General features: G+C 54.5%; 1 protein-coding gene across 2 annotated transcripts in view; it reads right to left on the bottom strand.

Annotated features, from left to right (window-relative positions):
* Ntng2 (netrin G2) overlaps positions 1-21,366 on the bottom strand; it is a 56,175-nt gene extending 34,809 nt beyond the window's left edge. For both annotated transcript variants that reach the window (XM_055600847.1, XM_055600849.1), the window contains exons 1-3: positions 21,327-21,366; positions 17,772-17,899; positions 16,841-17,535 (exon numbers count right to left, since the gene is read on the bottom strand). In XM_055600847.1, the coding sequence (XP_055456822.1) occupies positions 16,841-17,053 (213 nt within the window). In that variant the 5' untranslated portion in view covers positions 17,054-17,535; positions 17,772-17,899; positions 21,327-21,366. The remainder of the gene's footprint in view (positions 1-16,840; positions 17,536-17,771; positions 17,900-21,326) is intronic.
* Positions 21,367-21,449: the final 83 nt, after the last annotated feature.

The raw sequence follows: 21,449 nt of genomic DNA, 5'->3' as shown, positions 1-21,449 counted from the left end.
ACAGCGGGAGGCAACAGTGGCTCTGCCAGCCTTCTGGGTCTCTAGCTTCCATGACTACAGAGCAGATTAAGTGTTAATGAAAAGAACCAAATGAAGTGCCCTGGCAAGGACAGCCGACGTCCGGAGAGTTTTGCTCACACTTCTGTCTTGCAGAAGGGAACTCAGGCTAAGTGCTGATGCTATCAAAACCAGAACTTACTTCTCTGGCCATTTAATGATTAGCACCCCAAAACAAAACAAGTGCACACACCCCTGATTTTAAAAGCCTTGGTAGGAGAGAGCCTAAGGTACTTGGGGCACGGTTCAGTCTGTAGAGTGCTTGCCACAGGGGCTTAAGTTGGCGCCTCAAAGCCATGTTAAAAAGCCAAGCGACCTGGCCAGCTTTGCATTGGGTGAGCTACCAGGGCAATGCCGCAGAGCTGGCCCTCGTGGTGGGGGTGCTGGACAGCTGGTGGGATGACCATCTCAGCTACCTCCCAGGCCCAGATCCAGGGCTTTGAGTTGGCCCACCCCAACATCTACCCTGCCCATGAACTCCTGGAGTGTGTGAAACTTTGGATCTGCAGAATCTCCACACCGCAGGGCAACAACAGGATGATGAGAAGAGTCCCCATGAGGATCCAGTATTGACAGGGTAACAGAAACTACAGGCCTCCAACCAGACCAATGACTCGCTGCAGTGAACATTTGTACGTAGAGGTGTGTGGGCGAAAGGGTGTGCTGTGTGACACGGGGGACACACCTCCGTTTTCTTTTGTGGGGAAGGGCAGAGGGAGAATGTGAAGGGACGGGAAGATGAGTAGGATTGGGGTACAGGACGTGAACATCACAGAGAACCATTTAAAGGTTAAAAAGGCCAGGTGAGGTGGTGCACTGAGAGCTCTCACTGTGGCGGCTGAGGGAGGAATACCACGGGCCAGCCAGCCAGCCAGCTGAGCTGAACTGCTACGTTCTAGGCCAATGAGACACCTTGCTTCAAAACTGAGGTGTACTAAGAAATGACACCTAAGGTTGACCTCTGGCCTCCATTCATATATGCACACAAAAACATGAACACGCATACACAAAAAGCCCCGGAGTTCCGCCCACCTATCACATACATTTCTCAGTTTCTCTGTACACTAAATCTGGGCTAGAACCCTCTGTTTAAGAATCTGGGGCCATTTCCCTGTCCTGTGTTCTATGATATGAGAAACCCAGGTAATGTCACCACACCATAGTGACAGTTTTACATGCCCAATTTGTGCATGTCAGATGACTGGGGTGGTGGTGGAGGTGGATGCTGGGAGATGCTGGGATCCTGGGGACTCTGTGACACAGGCTTGAACACAGGCTGCTTTAGTGACAGCTAGCCCAGAGGAGCTCAGTTATGGCTGGGCCAGGGGCAGATGCTGTTCCTACCTGCGGTCGTCACTGCGTATATACCAGACCGATGTCACTGTCCCTGGATACGATGGGACTGACCTTGGAGAATCCTGGGGAATCTGAGCTCAGCATCTCTGCAGTTCTCCTGTTTCCACACCCCCAGAGAAGCCACTTGGCAGGTAGGCAGTACAGCAGCCCTGGGCCAGCAGCACAGGCACGGGGTGGGGTGGGGCCGGGAGATAGAGAGACCTGACAGGCTTCTTTCGAAGTCCCTAAATGGGACAGTCGGCAGAGAGCATTTTTATTTCTTTAATGATTTTACTTTTCTGTTATTTCAGGGCAGGAGTCAGAGCCCGGGAGGTAAACATTCTGGGCAAGCTCCAGGTGAAAAGCATGCTGGGACAGGAAGTGAACTGCTGTGGAGCAGACCAACCCCCATCCATGAAGGTTCAGCCATGTGATTCTTCAGACCCCTAACCAAGAAGTTCTCACAGGCCTCTCAGGTCTTAAGCAGCCTCTAATGGACGGTGAATTCCCTGAGGGTAGCAACCCTGCTTGTCTCTGTCCTCACTGCGGCCTCAGCCTCTAGGGCCCTCTGAGGACTCAGGCAGTCTTGGTGGAATGAATGAAAGCCCAGGGAGGAGCTGTTCATGATGGCCTTTAAATCCCAGCACTTGGGAGGCAGAGGCAGGAGGACCTCTGTGAGCTTGAGGCCTTCCTAGTCTACATAGGGAATTCCAGGCCAGCCAGGACTACACAGTGAGTCCCTGTGTGGGTACCACAAGGTGAGTGTGTAATGTGTGCCCAGGGATGTTGGGTATAGAAAGGGCATCCATCTCTGGGCTGCATGTACCTGCCCCAGTCCAGTAGCACAATTATCCCTCTGCTTCCCAGGGGAGCAGATTCTCCAGTGCCCAATACCCAGCTTTAAGACAAGTCAGGGAACTGCCATTTACCCGAGAGTGAAAGGACATAGCCGCCCCCGGCCCGAGGCACACACACCGTACCCAGGAGGCAGACAGCCCGTGTTTTTGCCACTGGGTGCGTGGGCAGGCCCTGAACAGTTCAGCAGCTGATGGATTCTTTTTGAACTTGGCTGCTGAGCTGTCAGCCTCATGAGGGGGAAGGGGCTGGAGATAGTTTCTGTGTCCCAGGTGGCAGGCAGGAGACTCCCAAGGAGTAACCCAGGCTAAGTGGAGCTGAGATGAGGGGGAACACAACACCAGCTTCTAGTCTTACAAAAACTTGGGACTTAGGGGTGAAGTGAAGGTTTTGGAGTGGAGGACCTGAAAGGCAGCCAAGTCAGCTTTTCCCTTCTCCTTGGACTTGGGAAAAAACTGTCCTAGCCTGGACAGGCTGGAAAGCAATAAACCCACTGACTTCTTGGGCGCATTGCCCTTAACACCAGTGACATGTAACCCTGGCTTGGGCCTGGCTCTAGTTGTACCTCAGTTTCCCTGTTCAGGAAACTCCTCCTTATTCAGCAGGAGTAGACAGCCCAGCTGTACCACCTCTACCCTAACATCTCAAATTCTTCATACTCCTCCTTCTCCTTGCTGCTTGGGATCGATGGAAAAGAGCCACGCCCTCCTCCCCCGTAGCAGGGAGAAAGCCAAGTGCCGGGGGAATTTGCCCTAACAAATTATTTCCTGTTTCTTGGTAAGAAAAGTTGCAGTGGGGATGAATTATTAACGAGGCGGAAACGGAGCTTGTGTTTGCTGCTGGTCCTAATTCGGGCTGCCCTGCGTCCCTCCCTCCCTCTCTCCTCCCCCTCTGGCTAGCTCTCTATCCTTCTGTGGCTTCATTGGTTCCTCCCATCTTCTTCCTCTGCTCCAGTCGACAGCAAGGCCACCTGCCTCACTCTCCCGAATCAGCAGAAACCCACTCAGAGAGGCAGCCGTCCAGGGTGACTTACTCTGTTGGGGAAGTTCTCCAAGGCCCTATCAATTATGTAGGACAGGCCACCCATGCCGGGCCTGATCCTCCATCCTTTGCCTAGCAGAGTGCCATCTAGAGCCTTCGTGACTGCCCTCTTCCCCCAGTCCCCACCTCAGCGGTTGTGTCTTAGGTGGAGGTCTGCTCTGGACCCAGCATCCCAGGCCACCTCCCAAGCCTGACCTGGCTTTAGCTAGGATCAGCAGAACACTTCTTGGTCCTTCACCCGGGGAGGACTTTCATTTTGAATCTGCCCACCATTGTCTTCTTTCTGGAGCCTTCTATGTGCAAGAGTAAAGTCCAGGAGAGCAGGGGCCAGGAAGCCCCATGTTATGTGGCCCTTTCCAGCAGTTGCTTCACGCAGCAGCAATGATCAACCAAGCAGGGACTCTCACCACCTGAGTTATGGGAGTCACATCCAGCTAGAACTGTGGGTCCAAGCCATGGCTGAACACGCCAACCCCAAGGCCCTCGGTCTGTTTGGGGATGCCTTTCTCCCTCAACAGCCTTCAGAGTACCTCGGGACACCAGGTTGTGCGTGTGGCCGAGACGTCCAGGATATGGCCTGCAGGGTCAGGTGGAAAGCCAGACCCTGTTCAGATGGGCCCTGCCTGTGGGGACACAGCCCCGGCATGGCTGGCTTTCTCCGTCAACAGAGCAGCCACAGGGAGTGAGGGCGAGAGTTTTGCCAAGGCAGTGACTACATGAGGGCTAATCTCTCCAAGAACTCAAAATTGTCTTAAAAAAAAAAAAAAAAAAAAAAGGCTCCATTCTGCTTTGCCCTGGGCATATGTGAATTCTTCCCACAGCCAGACTTCCAGGAATGTTTTCGGTGGGAAACTCTTTCCCAGTTCTGAAGCGTGCCTGGCTGCCAGCCGTATAGCCCCCACACGCCGTGAATGCGCTCCAGGCCCTCAGCGCACCACCTCCCAAGCAGACACATGCGGGCCCCTGCCTCAGAAGAGGCTGATTCCTCTACATTTGCATACATCTAGACACGGGGTGCTCACTACCACAAAGAGGCACCCGTTCCTAACTGGGCTGCTCTATGCTTAAAGACTTTGTCTGTCTATCTTTTACCTGCTCCACAATGTCTGTTTCAGGACCCCCTTTTGGGTCCTATTTTCTCTCCTTAGGCCATCAACATTTTCCGGTTCACTAGATGAAGGTGAGGAAGGGGCCCCATGCAACCAAGCTTGAGCCCCCAGACTTTCTCTTACATAGGGTCTTGCATATCTCAGCTGGCCCCAAACACCCTATCTAGCTCAGGCTGACCTTTGACTCATGGTTCTTTGGCCTCCTCTACTTCTTGAGTGCTGGGATGACAGGTGTGTGCCAGCATGCCCAGTTCACGCAGTATAGGGGATTGAACCCGGGAGCTTGTGCATCTTCGGCGACCTGTCCCTCAGCTGTCCAAGGCTGTCCCTTCTTCACCAGGAGCCCAGCAGACTCAAAGGCCTCCCCCCAGCTCCTCAGTGCTTCTGTGCAGCTGTCTCCACCTGTGGTGTCACCTGAGCTCATACTCAGGGTGGTTTGTCCTCCTCCCCACCTCACTCCCCACCTCACTCCCCACCACACTGCCCACAGAAACACTTCAACATTTTTACTTAATTATTTTTTTAAAAACAAGTAAATGAAAGGAAAGGAAGAGCGGTGAGAGGAGGAAAGAAAGGAAGAGAGAGACAGAGGAAGAGCTAGGGTGGGACTAGGGCTTGGAGTAGAGGAAGGCGCGGGTAAAGTGCATTATTGATTGAAGTCTTAGAAAATGCTTAGAGGGTAGGAAAAGCGTCCCGTTCTTTAAAAGCTTGTGCAAGGAGTAAGCTGGACGCAGGCAGCCTTCCCAGAGCGGGCCTATTCTGCTGACATGAATATTTCATCACGAAGGAAAAAGGCAGGCTGCAAGGATTCCAGCACAGGGTGGGGCGAGGGCAGGGCAGCATGGCCCCTCCACATAGCCCTGGGCCTTGAAGGCCTGGCTATTCCACCTGCTGGTGGCAGCTGCCCTGGGATAGGGCGATAGGGCCTTAGCTGGGGCCTGAGACATAGATAGCCAAAGATCAAGGCACCCAGAGGGGCAGTATACCTACTCATCACTGACTAACTGGAAATGCTCCCGCAGCCCCTGTCCTGTCCCTACAGGAGACATCACTAGCTCCCCCACCCCACCCCACCCCCCAGCCTCCAGGCCCCTTGTGTAAAGTGATGAAGTGTATGTGGTGTCTTCCCTAGCCTTAGAACCTGGGATTCTCACAAGCCCAAGCCTTGGCCCCTAGTCCTGCCCATCTCCCCCAACACAGTTCATCTCTGCTCTCCAGCCTCTCTCAGCTGCTCCCTTTTGTGGGGTGGAAGGTGCATATGTCTCTGTGCGTGTTTGTGGGTGTGAGCATGTGGTGGAGTGTGTGTGTGTGTGCGTGTGTGTGTGTGTGTGTCTAGGTGAGAGGACAACCTCAGGTGTCATTCTTAGGATACCTTCTACCTTTTCTCTGCAATGTCTCTCATTGGCCTTGAATTCACCAAATAGTTTAGGATTGCTGGCCAGTGAGCCCAACATCTTGCCGTGAGCCTCAGGCACCCACCCATCCTGCCTCCACACAGCCAGGATCACAGGCACTGAGGAAGTTCTGGGGATCAAACCCAAGCCCTTCCACTTACTTGGCAAGCACTTTCCTAATTGAGCCACCCCACCAGCTCCTCAGCTTCCTTTCTCAGGCTAGGAAGCTTCTATCTGTAGGCTCCACCCAGTGGCAGGCATCTGCCCAAGGACACCTCCCCAAGGACACCTCCCTAGCTCCGTCCGTCCGTTTGTGCACTTGACCCCAGTCCCACAGAGTGACACGCTTGGTTAACAGATAGTCTGTGTGATCTCGTCAGGGTGCACTGGGGAGACTGGGCAGAGTGTGGCACATACAATGCCCTCAGGGCTGCAGAGCGGGGGCCTTTTCAGGGGTCCCCTCTCTGGGTCCTCACTAGCCAGAAAAAGGTCTTAGGAGTGACCCAGCACTCAAACAGATTGGAGTGGTCCCTGCAAGGAGCTGCGGGTGGTTTTCTACTGCTCTTTGGGGAGTTGAGATGGGGCATACCCTGACAGCTTGCTCTCTAGGTGAAGTTTCAAGTCAGGGCAGAAGTGGCGAGATTGGGCCAGAAGGTACAGATTTATTCTTTTACTCATTCATCAGCTACTTGTCAGCCATTTGAACGCCACTCTGGAGAAGCAGCTTCCGACTTTGTCCATGAGGACAAAAGGAAGGATACATAACAATGTTCGCATGTCTGAAGTTCAGAGATCTACTCAGCGGTGGGGGTGTGGGGCATGGGGGAAGCAAAGCAACCTTCTAGCCAACCAATCCAGCAGCCAGTTAGCTAACCAATAAAACAATCAGCCAACTAATCAAGCAGCCAGTTAGCTAACCAACAAACCAATTAGTCATCCAGCCAACTGAACAGCTTGAGAGTTCATCTTCACTATGAACTTAGGGCGACTTGAGGTCGCCTAGGAGGTACATTTCTGAGCATGTCTGCGTTTTCAGGAGATGTAGCTGAAGAAGGAAGCCCCACGTTCCTCACCAAGCATGCCATGAGCTTTGGTCCCAGTCGCAGAGTGGGAATTGAATTGAGCACCAGCATTCCTCTCTCTGCTCCTGACTTCACACTCTTGCCACCATGACTCCTCAACCATGATGACTGTGCCCTCAAACTGGGGTCCCGAGTATGGTTCTTTTGTCAGTTATTTTGTTCCACGCAACCAATACACCAAACAAAGAAAGCCCGATGCATGCGGCTGGTTTGGGAGGCTGATGGTTCGTCAGACCTGGACTGGGCTGTGAAGCTGCTGCCTGTCATCTTACAGGGGCCAGGTGCTCGCTCCACATCACACTTTTGCTAGCTCAGGTATGTGGAGCCAGGGAAACTGCCTATGACTTGAGCTCCCTGTATGATACTAGCACCAAGTCCTGCAGGAGATATGGGGGGAACAGAGGGTGCCTGAGGCGGAGGGGCAGGCAAAGGCCCAGGCTGCGATGGTATACGGTGCTGCAGGGAGTGTTGAGATGATGGGTATGGCTGTCTCAGGGCTAGCCGGGGCTTACAGGAAATAAGGTCAAACGGAAGGCAAGAACCAGAGGTCAGTGGACAGCTGGAAGTTCCTGGAAGGCAAAACTCCTCGGATGAGGCAGGAGGAACCAGAGTGTGGAGAATGACAGATTTGGGAGCACTCACTAAGGCTGGGAGTCACAGCCCAGTTCCCAAAGCCCATGTGGGCGGGATTCCTGCAGCTGATGGAAGGAAGGCCTTTGAGAGCTGAGGCAGATGCGGTGTTCTTTGCTGCTCTGGCCTCTGAATTAAAGAAAGCCAGATGCCCAAGGCTTTGGGATACAGGACAGCCTCCGGGAGGACTTTATCCAGCAGTGGCTCTCAGACTTGCCTACACAGAGCTCACCTGTAGGGTCTTCATGAGCCTGGACGGTGGACTTCCCCAGAGTAGAGGGCAAGTGTGGGGATGGGGGCTGTGACAAGCTCTCCAGGAGTCCCCACACAGGACATGGAGAAACCCCTGTGTGCTGTGAGAAGGGCTGCCTCCTGGTCCTTACCTGCTCTGCTGTTCTGGTCACTGCTATCCACATGTCCCTGGAGCCCTTAGAAGATCACTCCAACGGTAAGGAGATGAGGGGTAAGAGGACGAGAGCACAGACACTCTCATCCACCTCACAGTGGAGGTGCTGCTTCCTTTAGGACCTGGGGATGCCCATGCCCACAGCACAGATGTCTGGGGCTTTCCTGGGCACTGGACAGCTTATAACTCTTGAGAAAGTTCCGGAGCGCCAAAGGGAGGTTACTGCCTCTATACTGAGATGGTGGAAAGGCTTCCCATCTTGAAGCGGGCAGTGGTATCAATGGGACAGTCTGTCTTCCAACCTTCCTCATTCTTAAACCTTTCCCCAGGCTGAGAGGATCCCACGCACTTGGGGAACTCAGGTGAGCAGGCAGGCAGAATTGGCCGGTGCCAGACAGCCAGGCCCGGAGCACCGTTCCTTGACCGCCACTCCCTGAACCCTCTATTTTTAGGTCCATTACTGTCTACTGGTGGATACAGTTTCACCACTCCATCCCCAGAAAGACAGATCAGATTCCTCTAACCAAAGCCACCTCGCTTTTGCTGGAGCTGGTGCGTGGGAGATTGCATGCTTCCAAATAGACACAGAGCAAATGAGTTATCAAATAAGTGGATTAGCAGGCTCCATCTCGGCTCAAGATCAGTGGGAGGGAAAACACAGCATCACTCCTCCTCAGCCTCCTTCCTCCAGGGCTGATGGGGACTCTGCTCACCCAGCACACATGCATGAACACACACACAGATGACAGCTACCTCCATCTCCTTCTCCTTCTGAGAAACTCAGAGAGACTCCCATCAGCCGTGTAGCCTGGGTAGACACTGAGGTCTAGGCAGCCCAGCATGCTTGAAGCTGTGTGAGCCTGGGCAAGTAACTAAACCTCTCTGCCTCTGAGATTGCTCATATTTAAAATAAGGTATTCACATAAATCCTGCTGCGTTTTCTGTGTAGATTCAGTTTTTGTTAACTACTTAGCATACACTAGGCACTCAACAAATGTGGCACTGATGAGATGAAACCAAGATCTCTGAATATCAAGAAGATACACCACCCTGATTCTGCCCTGGTAAGCAGAATCCTCTTGAGTTACGTCACTGGCCACCGGGGTCCACAGGTGGCCCAGAGGCTGCCCCACACAGGAAGTGCCCACGTGGTTTGCATGTGCACACACGAATGCTTGCACACACTCCCAGGTCCTGTTCCAAAAAGCCCTACACTCTTCGAGGGTCCCTTAAGTCAGAGATTTGCTGCTAAGACAAAAGCCAGTTTCTGCCTTTGGTCCTCCTAGGTCATCCCTGGTCCCTGGGGGGATGCTGCTCTGCTCTTGTTCAGCAGTGAGCAGGATGGAGGAAGTCAGGAGTGCAGGGGAACTCAGGGGCTCACACTCAGACCCCCTCATTTGGGGGAGTAGAAAGGTTGCCCAGCTATTGCAGAGGGCAGACCTGTCCCCAAGGAGCTGGCCCAAACACAGTATCTGCCACATGGCTGTCGGTAAAGGTTCAGGATTGGGGGAGAATGTTGCTTCCCTCAGCACCTCTGACCCCCCTCCTGCTGCCAACTGCCTTGTGATCCCCCAGAGGGAGGGGAATCTGCAGCTTCCCTGTAGGTTCCTCTCCTAACCTCCTCTTCACCTTTGCCCAGCAACGGACAGTGTGTCTGGTGGTGGGGATGTACAGGGTCTTGGTTCATTTCCACTTATTTCCCTGGTCAGTGCTTCCAGTCAAGTGGACAAATGGCTTGGCAGCAGGAGGGAGAGGGAATGGGGGCTGAGAAGATCTGAACCGTCCCTAGAGACATAAGACACACTGCACTGGATCTTCCTCACAGGAGGGGCAGTTGTAGACAGACACACACACACACACACACACACACCCTGCCAGGGTTTGGATCTGGTTATCTAAATGGGAGTTCAATTTTAGCCCGTTCCTACCAGCCAGGTCTCTGCAGCCGACCACTGTCACAGCCATTCAGACCTGTGCTACTGAAGAGCTTGGTGGAGATGGCGGACAAGGCTCTGAGGAGGCTCCTGGCTTTGGCTGTGCAACTCTAGGTAAGTGTTTCTACCTCTGTAACTGTCCCCTTTCTCATCTGTGTAATAATTTTATGGGATGGAAAAGTTCTATTACATCCAGTTGGGAAATAGCATGGTGCCAGGGGAGATGGGTCGGTATATGGCAAAGGAAGGGTTCATTCTCATAATCCTACTTCAAGGACCATCAAAGGTGCTGACGTCAGTGATCATGTATGTTCCTTCCACCACCGTCTCCTGCCTCTGCCTGACCTTACGACCTCATGGTACTGCTTGCTACAGGAGAACCATTGCTGACAGGGCCAAGAGTGAGAGCTCGGTCTCCTTGTGTCTCCAAGACCCAGCTCTGAAAGGTGCCTCTGGTGACAGGTGACAGTTTGTGACCTATGTGAGTATATAGAAGCAGCTCCAGCCTATGTCCCCTGTCTCCTACCATGTATCTTCACATAAGATCAAATCTAGGCTGTGAATGGGAAGATGGAGGCCTAGGGTGGACAGCCTTGTGCCCTCCAGGGCTTGGACTCCATCAGGAACCTAGTACTTGCTAAGGAAGAGGCAAGTCTCAGACTTGAGCACAGGGCGGCAGGGGTGCCAGCAGCCCAAGGCCAGCCACCAGCTTTGGCTCCATTGCAGTGTGCTTATAGAGAGTGGATTCCTCTGGCGGTAGGAATCCTACTGTTTTGCTCTTAAGTTTGGAGGAAGCACATATTTGCTTAGTATGGACTATACAATAGCACCTGGGTGGAATGGTCCTGGCTGACTGGAGGAGGAGAGGAGCAGAAAAGAACCTGGAGAGCTGATGGGGAGGGAGGTGACAATGCGTCCCCACGCACCCACTGACTCTTCCCAGACAGCCAACCAACATTTGGCCTAAAGGACACTTTAGGAGAAACAGCCCGGAGAGTGCAGTGGTGAGCATGTGACGTGGCTCCCTGTTTCAGGCTGCCCCTGCCCACCGTCCACTGTCTCCTGCCCTCTCTGCTTCTCTGGAATCTTCCAGGACTGCCTTCTTGGACTCCCACCCCTACAACTTTGTCACGTACTTTGACCGAGTTGTTATCTTTTGCCTGTTGTCTTTGTGTTCGTGCTATTTGCTCTTCTAGGCAGTTCTAGAATGGAAACACCCCCTTTTGCTACGTGTTCCCTTGAGGCTGGCTTTTTGCCTCACTTCATCTCTAGAAACATGGAGGCCAGAAAGTGTTACCCCTGTTTCCAGATGAGAAAGCGAGAGCTTGGAGTCACAAGGACTTACCCAAAGTTCCTGGAATTGGCTCGGTCTTAAAGCTAGCATAGAAGGACCCATGTGTCTGTCTGTCCACCAGTTGCCTGCCTCACCTAAAGGCATAATACTCAAAAGAAAGTGTATAAAACTGGAGGAGGAGCTGGGGGCTTGGCTGAGTTCCTGGAGGGCTTGCCTAGCATGTGCACAGCTCTGGGTTTGGTCCCCAACACGGCATAAACTGGATGTGGTGGCTCATGCCTACCCTTGTGAGGTGGAGGCAGAAGAATTGGAGGTTTAGCTTCGTCCTCAGCAACATAGCAAGTTCAAGGCCAAGTTTGTCTCCATGGGACACTGTCTCAAAAAGTAAGCAAATAAAAATAAAAACTGGCATGTGGACAGAAAGGGAGCAGAGCCTAGAGAGGTGGTAGGCCCAGGATCCCCAAATCTTTGGTACTCTATGTAGATGTATCTTCTGCGTTTGTCTGTGTCCTTACTACTTAGAAGTTGCTGTTGCTCTCTGCAGGGTGCAGGGTGCGGGGTGCAGGTTAGCAGGTAGGGTCTGAACCCGACTGCTTCCTACCAGAAACGCTGGATGACCTCCGCTGGCCTGGCATTCATGCCAGCACAGCTCCATCCTTTCCTGTCTGTCCCCAGCAGAAACTTCTCTGCAACAAGATGCCCTCCCAGGATCTATCTATCCTTGTTCTAGAGAGCTCATGGCTATAGCTAGCAACTGATGGAGCAACTCCAAGACATCACCACAACTGAGTTAAGCAGAAAACTGGGAAATCCCACAGCCGTGAGGGGGTCTGGAAAAGGGAGGGCTTCCAGCTGCCCTGGGTTTTCCTCAAGGCTCAACACTCATCCCTCCTCCTCCAGGAAGCCTTCCATCCATCCATTGTCCAACAAAATTCTTAGGCTCTAAACCAAGAGGGAGGCACACTTTTGTTATTGATCCTGTTGTTGTTTTCGAGACGGGGTTTCTGTGTAGCTCTGGCTGTCCTGGAACTCACTCTATAGTCCAGGCTGGCCTTGAACTCAGAGATCTGCCTGCCTCTGCCTCCTGGGTACTGGGATTCAAAGGTGTGTGCCACCACCACCTTTCGGGAGGCACTCTTCTTAGGGCCCTGCAAACATGCCCCTGTGCCAGGGACTGCACTGTTGCAGTGTCCTGGGTGTGGTCTCCTGCTAGCCACATCGGGAGAACTGCAGGTCATACCCCATGTTGAAAGGCGCAAGCATGGAACTGCAAACTGTCTTCTTTCTGGAGGCTTGCTAGACAAATTGGATGTTCACATTTCAGCAAGGAAATTCAAGAGGGAGGCTAGCTCTACTGGTCAGATCAAACTCTAAGTGCCCACAGATTCTGAGACTTGCTTCCTTCTCCAGGAAAGGCAGGCTGTTAAATGAAGAAACTGAGGCTTAGACAATGGTCTTTTTTTTTTTTTTTTTTTTTTTTTTAGAAAGGGTCTCACTTTATAATACTGGCTGATCTGAAATTCACCACGGAGACCACCTGGCCTTGAACTCGCAGAGATCCACCTGCTTCTGTCTTCTTAGCTTTTTAGTACTGGCATTAAAAGCACCTGTCACCAAGCTTTTTTCTTTCTTTCTTTTTTATTTCTAGTTAAAAATAATGCTTGGGAATGGTGGGGCTCAGACTTTAATCCCAGCACTCAGGAGGCAGAGGCAGGCAGATCTCTCTGAGTTCAAAGCCAGCCTGGTTCACAGAGCAAGTTCCAGGACAGCTAAGGGTATGCAGAGAAACCCTGTCTTGACCCCCCCCCTCAAAAAAAGGTGTTTTACGTATATGGGTATTTTGTATTTTGTCTGTATGTATGTCTGGGCACCATATGTGTACAGTGTCCACGAAGGCCAGAAGATGGAGTCAAATTCCCTGGAACTGGAGTTATAGATGGTTGTCAACCATGATGTAGGTGCTGAGAATCAATGCCGGGTCCTCTGCTGAGCCATCTCTCCATCCCCTCTCCAAAGCCCCACCTCACTCCTGTCTATCGAGACAGGATCTCATGTAGCCCAGGCTGGCCTCGAACTTCTGATCCTCCTGCCACCGCACCTGGGTTACACAGTGCTAGCGAACCTTGAGCTTTGTGCATGCCATGCGCTCCAGCAGCTGATGCACACCCACAGCCCAGTGCGGAGAATCTGAATGGCTTATTCTGGATCATGGAGCCCAGAGTGGTGAGGCCAAGAGGCGATTCCAGGTCCCTAGCTCTCAGCAGAATAGGTCTCCGCCCCTGGAAGCAGCCGCCACGTCACTCACACACAGTGAAGCACAGAGCCTTGAAAAGGTCCACCCTGCCGTTCAAGGTTTCAGCTCACGTGACCTCTGCCTGACCCCTAACCTTTCTCTCAGGATCCCCGGTCCCTCTTGCCCTCCTCTCTTCCTTGAGCAGCCCTCAACGCTTCCCTTAAGCTGTAGAGATCCCAAGGAAATGGCAGGCCTCCTGAGGCTTTACAGTAAGCTTCCCACCAAACCCTGCCTGTGTCTGCATGGCCGACAGCCTAGCTTAGCAGGGCCAGGGCGGGGCTTGAGAGTCGGCATTTCAGGCAGGTGAGGCTAGGGTCCAGGGACCACACTCTGGTCATGAGGCCACAAGATGGCCGGGCACAATGAGTCCCTCCTCCTTCATCCCCCTCTGTCCTAAGTCTCAGGTTCTGTCCCCTTGGCAAAGAGGGGACTGAAGGCTGCAGGCAGGAGGTGCTAAGATGCTGCCCATTCAGGATCCAGTGCACTTGCCTCATGCTTCAGGGGTCCTAGGGACCACAGCTGCCCACCCTGTGAAAAGTTAAAAGGCCTTTTCCTGCTGCCTTCCTCCTCCTCTTCCTCCTCTTCCTCCTCCTCCCTCCCCTCTGTGACCTGCAGATCTCATTGAAATTTCGCCCTTGCCCAAGAACCCTCTGCTGAAAGCTCATTCCTATTCATTTTCCTTGTGCGTTTAGAGCCAATAGGTTTTTATTTATTCATTTATCTTGTCTTTTATCCCCCTCCCCTTTCTCACCAGGCTGGAATTTACAATTCAGTTCTCTAGTGGCCTTGCTGAAGGACAGGAACCTGGGGGAGTAGGGGCTCCCCGGGGACTGACAAGGGCAGCTGCTGCTTTGTTCCCTCTTATTCTCTTAGGGTGTTCCAGGGTTCGTGCTCTGGTTGTCTGGGCGCTGGGACAGGCAGGAGGACTGCCAGAGAGCAGGGATGAGCTGGCCCTAACCTATAAGATCAGGAGGGCACTGGGGTGTCTGGCTGCCCCTAGGGTGCCCTCTGGTGGCCAGTTAGCCACACCTGCTCTGGCTGAGGGCGTTTAAACTCCCTGGGCCTTCATCCACTGCCTGCTGCCTATAGACAAGAAAGGCAGACTGTGATGTGGTCAAGGCTGGAGGGAAGCAATACAGTCCAGGGAAGCAGAGAAACCCAGGAAGCCACCGAGGGAGCAATAACCACGGTGACGTAAGATAGTTACGGCCATTGCACACTGAAACACTCCCACGTGCTTGCTCGTGCCTGGCCCAGCTGTCTTCCTGCCAGCTCAGTGACACACCTACATTATCGTTTTTTTACTGAAACAGGAAGACAGCCGAGGCTCAGAGAGGAAGCCATGCACCCTGGCGGGGCAGCATGTGCTCTGGCTACAGACGAGGTTCTGGCTTGCCTGCTAAGCTCCTTGACCTTGGCAGGGCTTCGGCAATCTTCCTAATCCTTAAAAATGGATCAGACTAGGGTTTACCTTGGGGCACCCTCAAAATGGTCCAACAGTGCCTGCCTGTGGCCTTCTCTGGACCTGCCTAAGAAGAACCTCAGTTAAAAGCACTACTGGGGTTCTCAGACAGACTTAGTGTGCTGCCCGCCTTCCTGCAGAAGGCTGCCCTCCACCGGCTCCTGCAGCACCCCATCCTCCTTGGTCTTCCATTTGCAATCAAAGGCCAAGCTGTATGTGGCTGTCATGGAGCATTTGCATTCATCAACCAAGTGCTAAAATGCTGAGGCCTCAGCCATGTTGGGGTTCCTTTTGGACCTTCTCACCTATTCAGACCCTAGAGCTCAGCCAACAGCAAGATCCAGAGGGGTCCCCAGTCAGGAGAGCAGGACAGGGCCCCAGATTTATCTCTAGTGACCATTACATCTGTCACTGTACCCTCTACACCCTTGAGTGGAAGCTGGTTCTGTGAACTGCCCCCAACCCTGATAATGATTAGTATTTAAAAGACAAAATTATGTTGAGACTGCTTGTGGTTGAAGCAGGTCCCACGGGGGCTGAGATGTGGACTCAGAATGGGTTTCTCTAGCGTCCTAAATATCAGGGCCTGGGCCCCTTTGCTTGTCTTGAACCAGCATAGTCTTTCAATGCTCAACAATGTCCACACATAATCCATCTTGGCTCCTGGCCCTGGGCTGTCTTCTCCCTTCCTCCTCCCCTTCTTCAAGCTGGCCCAGGCCCAGCACCACCCACAGTAACAGCCTTATCACCACTGACAAGCCCAAGTGGGAATCTACCTTCCCGAGCTAGCTGCTCTGCACAGTGACTGAAGCCACCTTTTCTCAGAGTCTGGGCTGGGGACACCAGGTTGACCGTGCCGTAAACCCAGCTTTCCCCAAGGACACTCAGAGGCACCCGACTCCTGCAGGGTGACATCAAACCCCTCCTGCCTGCTCTTCTGGCTGTTCTGCTCATCCTCTGCCAGAGACAGGCTGCTGCAGGTCCAGCTTAACTCAGCAGCTTCACCACTTTCTGCTGTGTGACCTTGGCCAAGGGCCTTCACCCCTCTCCACCCCAGCCCCGGCTATCTGTATGACCAGAATGACCAAATATCTGGGACCTCCTCTGTGCCCCATCTGATCCTGAACAACATGTATCCACAGAGCCATTGACCCCTTACAACCTCTCTCAGCAACCCCATTCTACAGCTGACATAGCAGAGCCCAGAGATGGTGACACTGGTCTGAAACCTGCTACCCCGATTCAACATTCTGACTTTGTCCAAGGTAGAATCACCCCAGGGAAAGCACTCTGGAATAACCCTGCTTGGCCTCTCAGCCTCCCAGACTCTGCTCTTGCCACCGCCCTTGTTAACATTGCCTGAGCGCGAAGCTCCCGTTAGCTCCAAGACCCCTTTTTCTCTAACTAGGGGCTCAGATGACAAGGCCTGAGCACCTGCCCCGAGACTAAGGGATAGCATGGGCACTATCTACCCAGTTTGATCCCTCCACCCCCTGCTCCCTCCTTCAAGAATTCCTTCCAAGCCTTCCCAGCCTCCCTCTGGTTGGTGCTTGGTCTGCGCTGGGATCATGATGCTATGTACTAAACTGGACTAGGCAGGCTGGGAGGGTGCGCTGCTAGAGGGGTGACCCATCCAGGTTGGAGGATAACCTTACAAACAGTATCCAGATTGTTGGTCTGAATGCTGACTTCCTGCAAAGGAGGAGGGGCTGGCTTTGAGGGTACTATGAATGCAGATCCTGGCAGGAAACCATTCCAGGGTCAGCTGGCCAAGACTGCGTCCACCCACAAAATGTCACTCAACCCCCAGGGTCCTCAGGGCAGCTTGGTTTTGGCACCTTTCCATAGTGGGACTTGGAGTTGGCCTTGGGTCAGGGCCCTCTGGTTCTGCTCGGCCGCCCCCATCCCTCATTCAGTTTGGTAATATAGAAACCGCGGGCTGACTTACATGGGAACAGAACCTTTCAGGGGGGTCTCCACATGTGATGCCTGAGGGCTCCACTTTGACCTTGACATAATCCTTCAGGCGCATCACCTTGGGCTGGCAGGCATAGAACTCCCAGGTGGGGCCCTCATCTGTGGTCACCCAGGATTTGCAGATGTCATAGTCCCCAGAGGCCAGCGGGAGGCAGTGCAGGAAGAGGACCAGCAGGTGCAGCATGGCTTCGAAGTCCGAACGGGTAGGGCCCAGAGGGGCAGTGGAGAGGTGGTGGTGGGGTCAGGGGGGACTTGAGGCCTCAGCATGGAAATGCCACATCTACCGGGCAGCGGTGACTGGGGTGTACCACAGACCCGAGCACTGCAGGCTTGCCAACAGTGGGAGCTCGTGTTTTCCAAACGGCTGATACGGAAAATCCAGAGCCAGCGTTTCTCAGGCTGCTGATGGGCAGATCAAAAAGTTGTCTGTAACTTGGTGTCCTCCTAACCTTGGCATTACACCTCCCCTGGAGGCGAAGCTGATCAAATCGGGCAGACTCTCAGATTGTGACAGTGGATGGAAATGGGATAAGGAGGAAATCCGCAGGGATCCGGCATGGGGCTGGATCAGATTGCTTTTAATTTTTGTCCTTCCAATCAATCCAGGTCTTTAAAGGGCCCTTAACGTGTGATGTGCTCAACACGGCTGCATAACAGCCCTCCAGCCTGCGTGGTGAAGATAAAATAAAATCAGGAGGTGTACATGTTAGCTGGAAACGAGTCTCCTCTTTGGGACTGGACTTGGCATCTCAGACCAATAAAAGAGATTTCTTTTCATATGAGCTGAAAGTGACAACCACTGTGTGACTGGACTAGAAAATAAAAAGGCCACTGAAGTGTTAACTGGAGAGGCCATTTGCCTCTGCTCTGCTGGGGACAGGCAGGAGTGGGGGCCGGCTGACCTTGGCTAGTAGCCACTCAGTGTGAAATTCCTGAGACCTCAGCTCTCACTCCGTCCAGGTACCTGGGCTCCGGCTTGGCTTTCATTGTAAAGAGAGAACAGAGAGAGTGCGCTCATTAGCAGCAACACCTGCAACAAATTAAAAGGAGGGGGGTGGTTAGAGACATAAGAACAAGCACTCTCTGGCAAAATGTGCACAGAAAAGAGGTTGCGTTAGTGAAATCTCCAGAGAAAGCGTTGTTACTTTTTAAATTAATATCCGGGTTACATGTTTAGAGATGGCATGCTATTACAAAGGTGGTGTACCTCCTCATTTGTGGGGATGTTTGTTTAGTGGACATATCCTTTCTAGAGGACCAGGAACTTCCTAAAGCATCCCCAGGAGCGAAGGGTTTAATGGTTGCTTTAGCACAGTGGGCCAGACCAGCCAGAACATCCAAGTTTTCAAAGGAGGCCGAGAGCCTCCAGCTGAGGAGACTGCCACAGCCCAACAGGCTGGTCTCTGTGTGGGCCACCGGCAGCCCGCTCCCCATCACGCCCAATGTGAAACCAGGAATTAAATGGATTAACAGTGAGAAACTAGGATGCTGCAAGCTTCCACGGGAATCAGGGTGTTTGGTTGTGTCAGAGTCTCTGACCAAGGCCAACAGTTTGCAATCATTGTAAGAGGGTAGCGTCTATTTTAAGCCTGTGGTAATCATTCAAAAGCTAAAATAGATATGGCTAATAGGCATACTGCGTCTAGAAACATATGACTCCCAGACTCTACCGTGTTCCCAGGTTTGCTACATGGGAGAATCTGAGTCCTGGCCAGCATGAGCTCCCCACCAAAACAGGGCAAAGGTCATTGTGATGGATGTAGAAAACAAACAAACAAGTCGGTGCTATTAATCATTCTTGTTATAATGCTCACAGTTGCTGCATTTAAATTCCCAAACCTCACATACAAGGCACCGGCACCCGAAGCCCCTTGTCAGCCATTGTTTACTGACCGTCCCAGAGGAGTTAACTGTGTTTGCCTGAAGCACTGCCACCCAGACACAGCCCATTCCTGCCCACAAATGACAAGCAGGAGGCCAGGACATTTCCGTCTAGCCTGGCTGTTGAGAGCTCCTTGCTCAGGGGGAAGCCCCCAGCCATCCTTTGCTTCTGGCTGCAGTGGGCCTCATCCATCTAGGTTAAGACGGGCCCGGCCCCCTCTCGGGATGAAGGACTCCTAATATAGATGAATGAGAACCCAGCCAAGCCACACTTCACACCTCTCCTCTGACCGCTCAGACACAAATCTGCTCCAGACCCCGCCCCGGGGCTCGCTTCTTGCTAGAAAACTCTGGAAGAACGTGACCAAGCGTCTTTTTTTTTTTTTTTTTTTCTTTTCTCTTCTCTTTCAACCTGAGAAAATGTAGTAAAAATAAAATAGCACGGGCTCCGGCAATGGTTTGGACGTTTCCAGCCAAGCTCTGAGCAGCCCAGAAAACAGCATGCCCCTAATTAATTCTTCCAGCAGCCGGCTCCCGACTGTTCACTAACAGGTAGGGCGCTCCTGACGGCTGGGGACGACCGGAGCGCCAGGCTGCGGCGCGAGGCGGGCCCAGCCGCCGGCTTCATCTGCAGGGCCAGCGGCTGCTCCTGTCTGGGACAGCGCTGGATCCCGGCCCGGGCGGGGAGGCAACGAGGCCCTGAGGCCGGAGCCCCAGCGAGCAGCAAGCGGCGCAACTCGCAAATCTATTAATTGCTTGGCAATTTTGTTGGCTTAAGCACCACACATTCCCTAGAAAATGGGAGCGGGGGAAACAACAACAAAATCTGCCAGGGGGAAACGTGTTTACAAGCCGTCAATCAACTGGGCGTTGCTGGCATCGAGGGGGCACTGTGAGCTCAGCGCTCGAAAATTACAGTAGATTTTTGCCAAAAAGAAAATAAAGGGCGGGGGACTCAGGCAAGAGTCCGCGGAGAAACGCGGCGGAGAGCTGGGAGCGAGGAGCCGGCAGGGGAGAAATTCAGAGTAAGAGGTTGCATCCTCGCGGATCGTTTTCTCCTTGGAAAATAAATCTTCACCTGATATTATTAAGGAACTGCAGCTCTCTGAAACAAATGCAATCAATGCGCTTTATTTTCTTTTAAGAGTCCTCAGGACCGGGGGGGAGGGGGAGTGGCTGATGGCCTGGGTATTAAAACCCGAAAATTAGATTTTATCAGGATTTCTGAACTCGGGTTTCTCTGTCTTATTGAATTAGCGCCTTTCGGAGCTGCCCGGGCTGCCAGCGAGCTCCAGGGCTGTGCGCTCCCCTGTGGGAAACTTGTGTCTGCGGGGCTCGGGTCCCTGGGGATGGGGGGCGTGAGTGCGGGGTGCAGCCCACCGGAGCGGACGCGGGGCACCAGGGGTGTGTGAAACTTGCTTGCGAGGCCGCGGGAGGCTCGGGGAGGCCCGGCCCGGAACGGAACCCCGCGGCCCCGGCTACCCCACCGCCGTTGCCCGCCCCGGGCTGCCCCACGCTCACCGCCGCCTCGGTGGACGTCGGGCCTGGGCGTCCCCGTGTCCCCGGCGTCCGGGAAGGGAGCTTGCTCCGGACGGCGCGCTCTCCCTGCCGCCCTCGCAGCGGCCGGCCCGTGGGCCCCCGAAAAGTTGGGCTCTTGGGGGCGGGGCGTGTCCCCGCGGACGGGCGGGGCCCGGCCGCCACCCGCGGACAGCTCGGGGTCCGCGCGGACAGCGGCGAGCACGGCCGCGGGGCGCAGCCCGCCGCGGCACCCCGCCTCCGCCAAGTTCGGGGCAAACCGCCGGCGCGGTTAAGTCGGCCCGTAGTGAAGGCCGGAGCGGATCCGCTGCCCCCTCCCTCGACACCGCCTTCCTTAAGGAAAAGACGCCGAGCAAAGCCCGGGGAACCGTCTGCCTTCTCCGCCACCCCTCCCCCACCCCGGCGCGGGGTGCTCCGCGGAGACCCCGTCCCCCCCCCCCCAGCCCAGACCCGCAACTCACTCCGGAGCGGGAGGCCCGGAGGCCCGGAGGCCCGGGGGTCCGTTCCCGCCTCCCGCTGCCTCTGCGCGCCCTGCACCGCGGTGGGGCCCCTCCACGCCGACCCCTCCACAGCACCGGGGGAACTTTCCAGCCCGCCCGGCTGAGAGTGCTCCGCGCACCTTTGGAGCCCCGAGGGGACCCAATTAGGGAGGGGGAGCGGCGCGCGCTAAGGGTTAATTTACTTTTCAGGGACACAAATCGGCAGAGTTGTCGCCCGTCCCGTCCCCTCCCCACACAGGCGCGCGGGATGGGAAGAGAGCGGCGCGGTGGCGGGGCGCCGGGGGCAGAGCGGCCGCTCCGCTCCTGAAGACGCTGCCCCGGGCGCGCCCCTCTCTCCGGCCCCAGCCCTCCGCCCGCCGCCGCCGCCGCCGCCGCCGCCGCCGCCGCACAACTTTGCGCCCCGGCCTCGGCCGGGCGGCTCGGAGGGACTGCCCGGCTGGGGAGGACCGGCGCCGTCCCCGAAGCCTTCCAAAACGAAAGCACCCGGCGAAACCGCGGCGCCTCCCCGCCCGCCGCCCCGGCGCTCCCCGCCCGCCTTACCCGGGCTCGGAGCAGCTTTCCGGAGACCGCCACCCTCCGGCGGGCGCGGGGTGGGCGCGCGGCTGGCGGGGCCGAGGGCCGGGGGCCGCTGCCCCGCGCCGCCGCTGCGGGGGCCGCCGTCAG

Source organism: Psammomys obesus, unplaced genomic scaffold (genome assembly GCF_907164565.1).
Source record: "Psammomys obesus unplaced genomic scaffold, mPsaObe1.curated_primary_1811, whole genome shotgun sequence".
NCBI lineage: Eukaryota > Metazoa > Chordata > Mammalia > Rodentia > Muridae > Psammomys > Psammomys obesus.
This window is presented reverse-complemented; position numbering and strand designations above follow the sequence as displayed.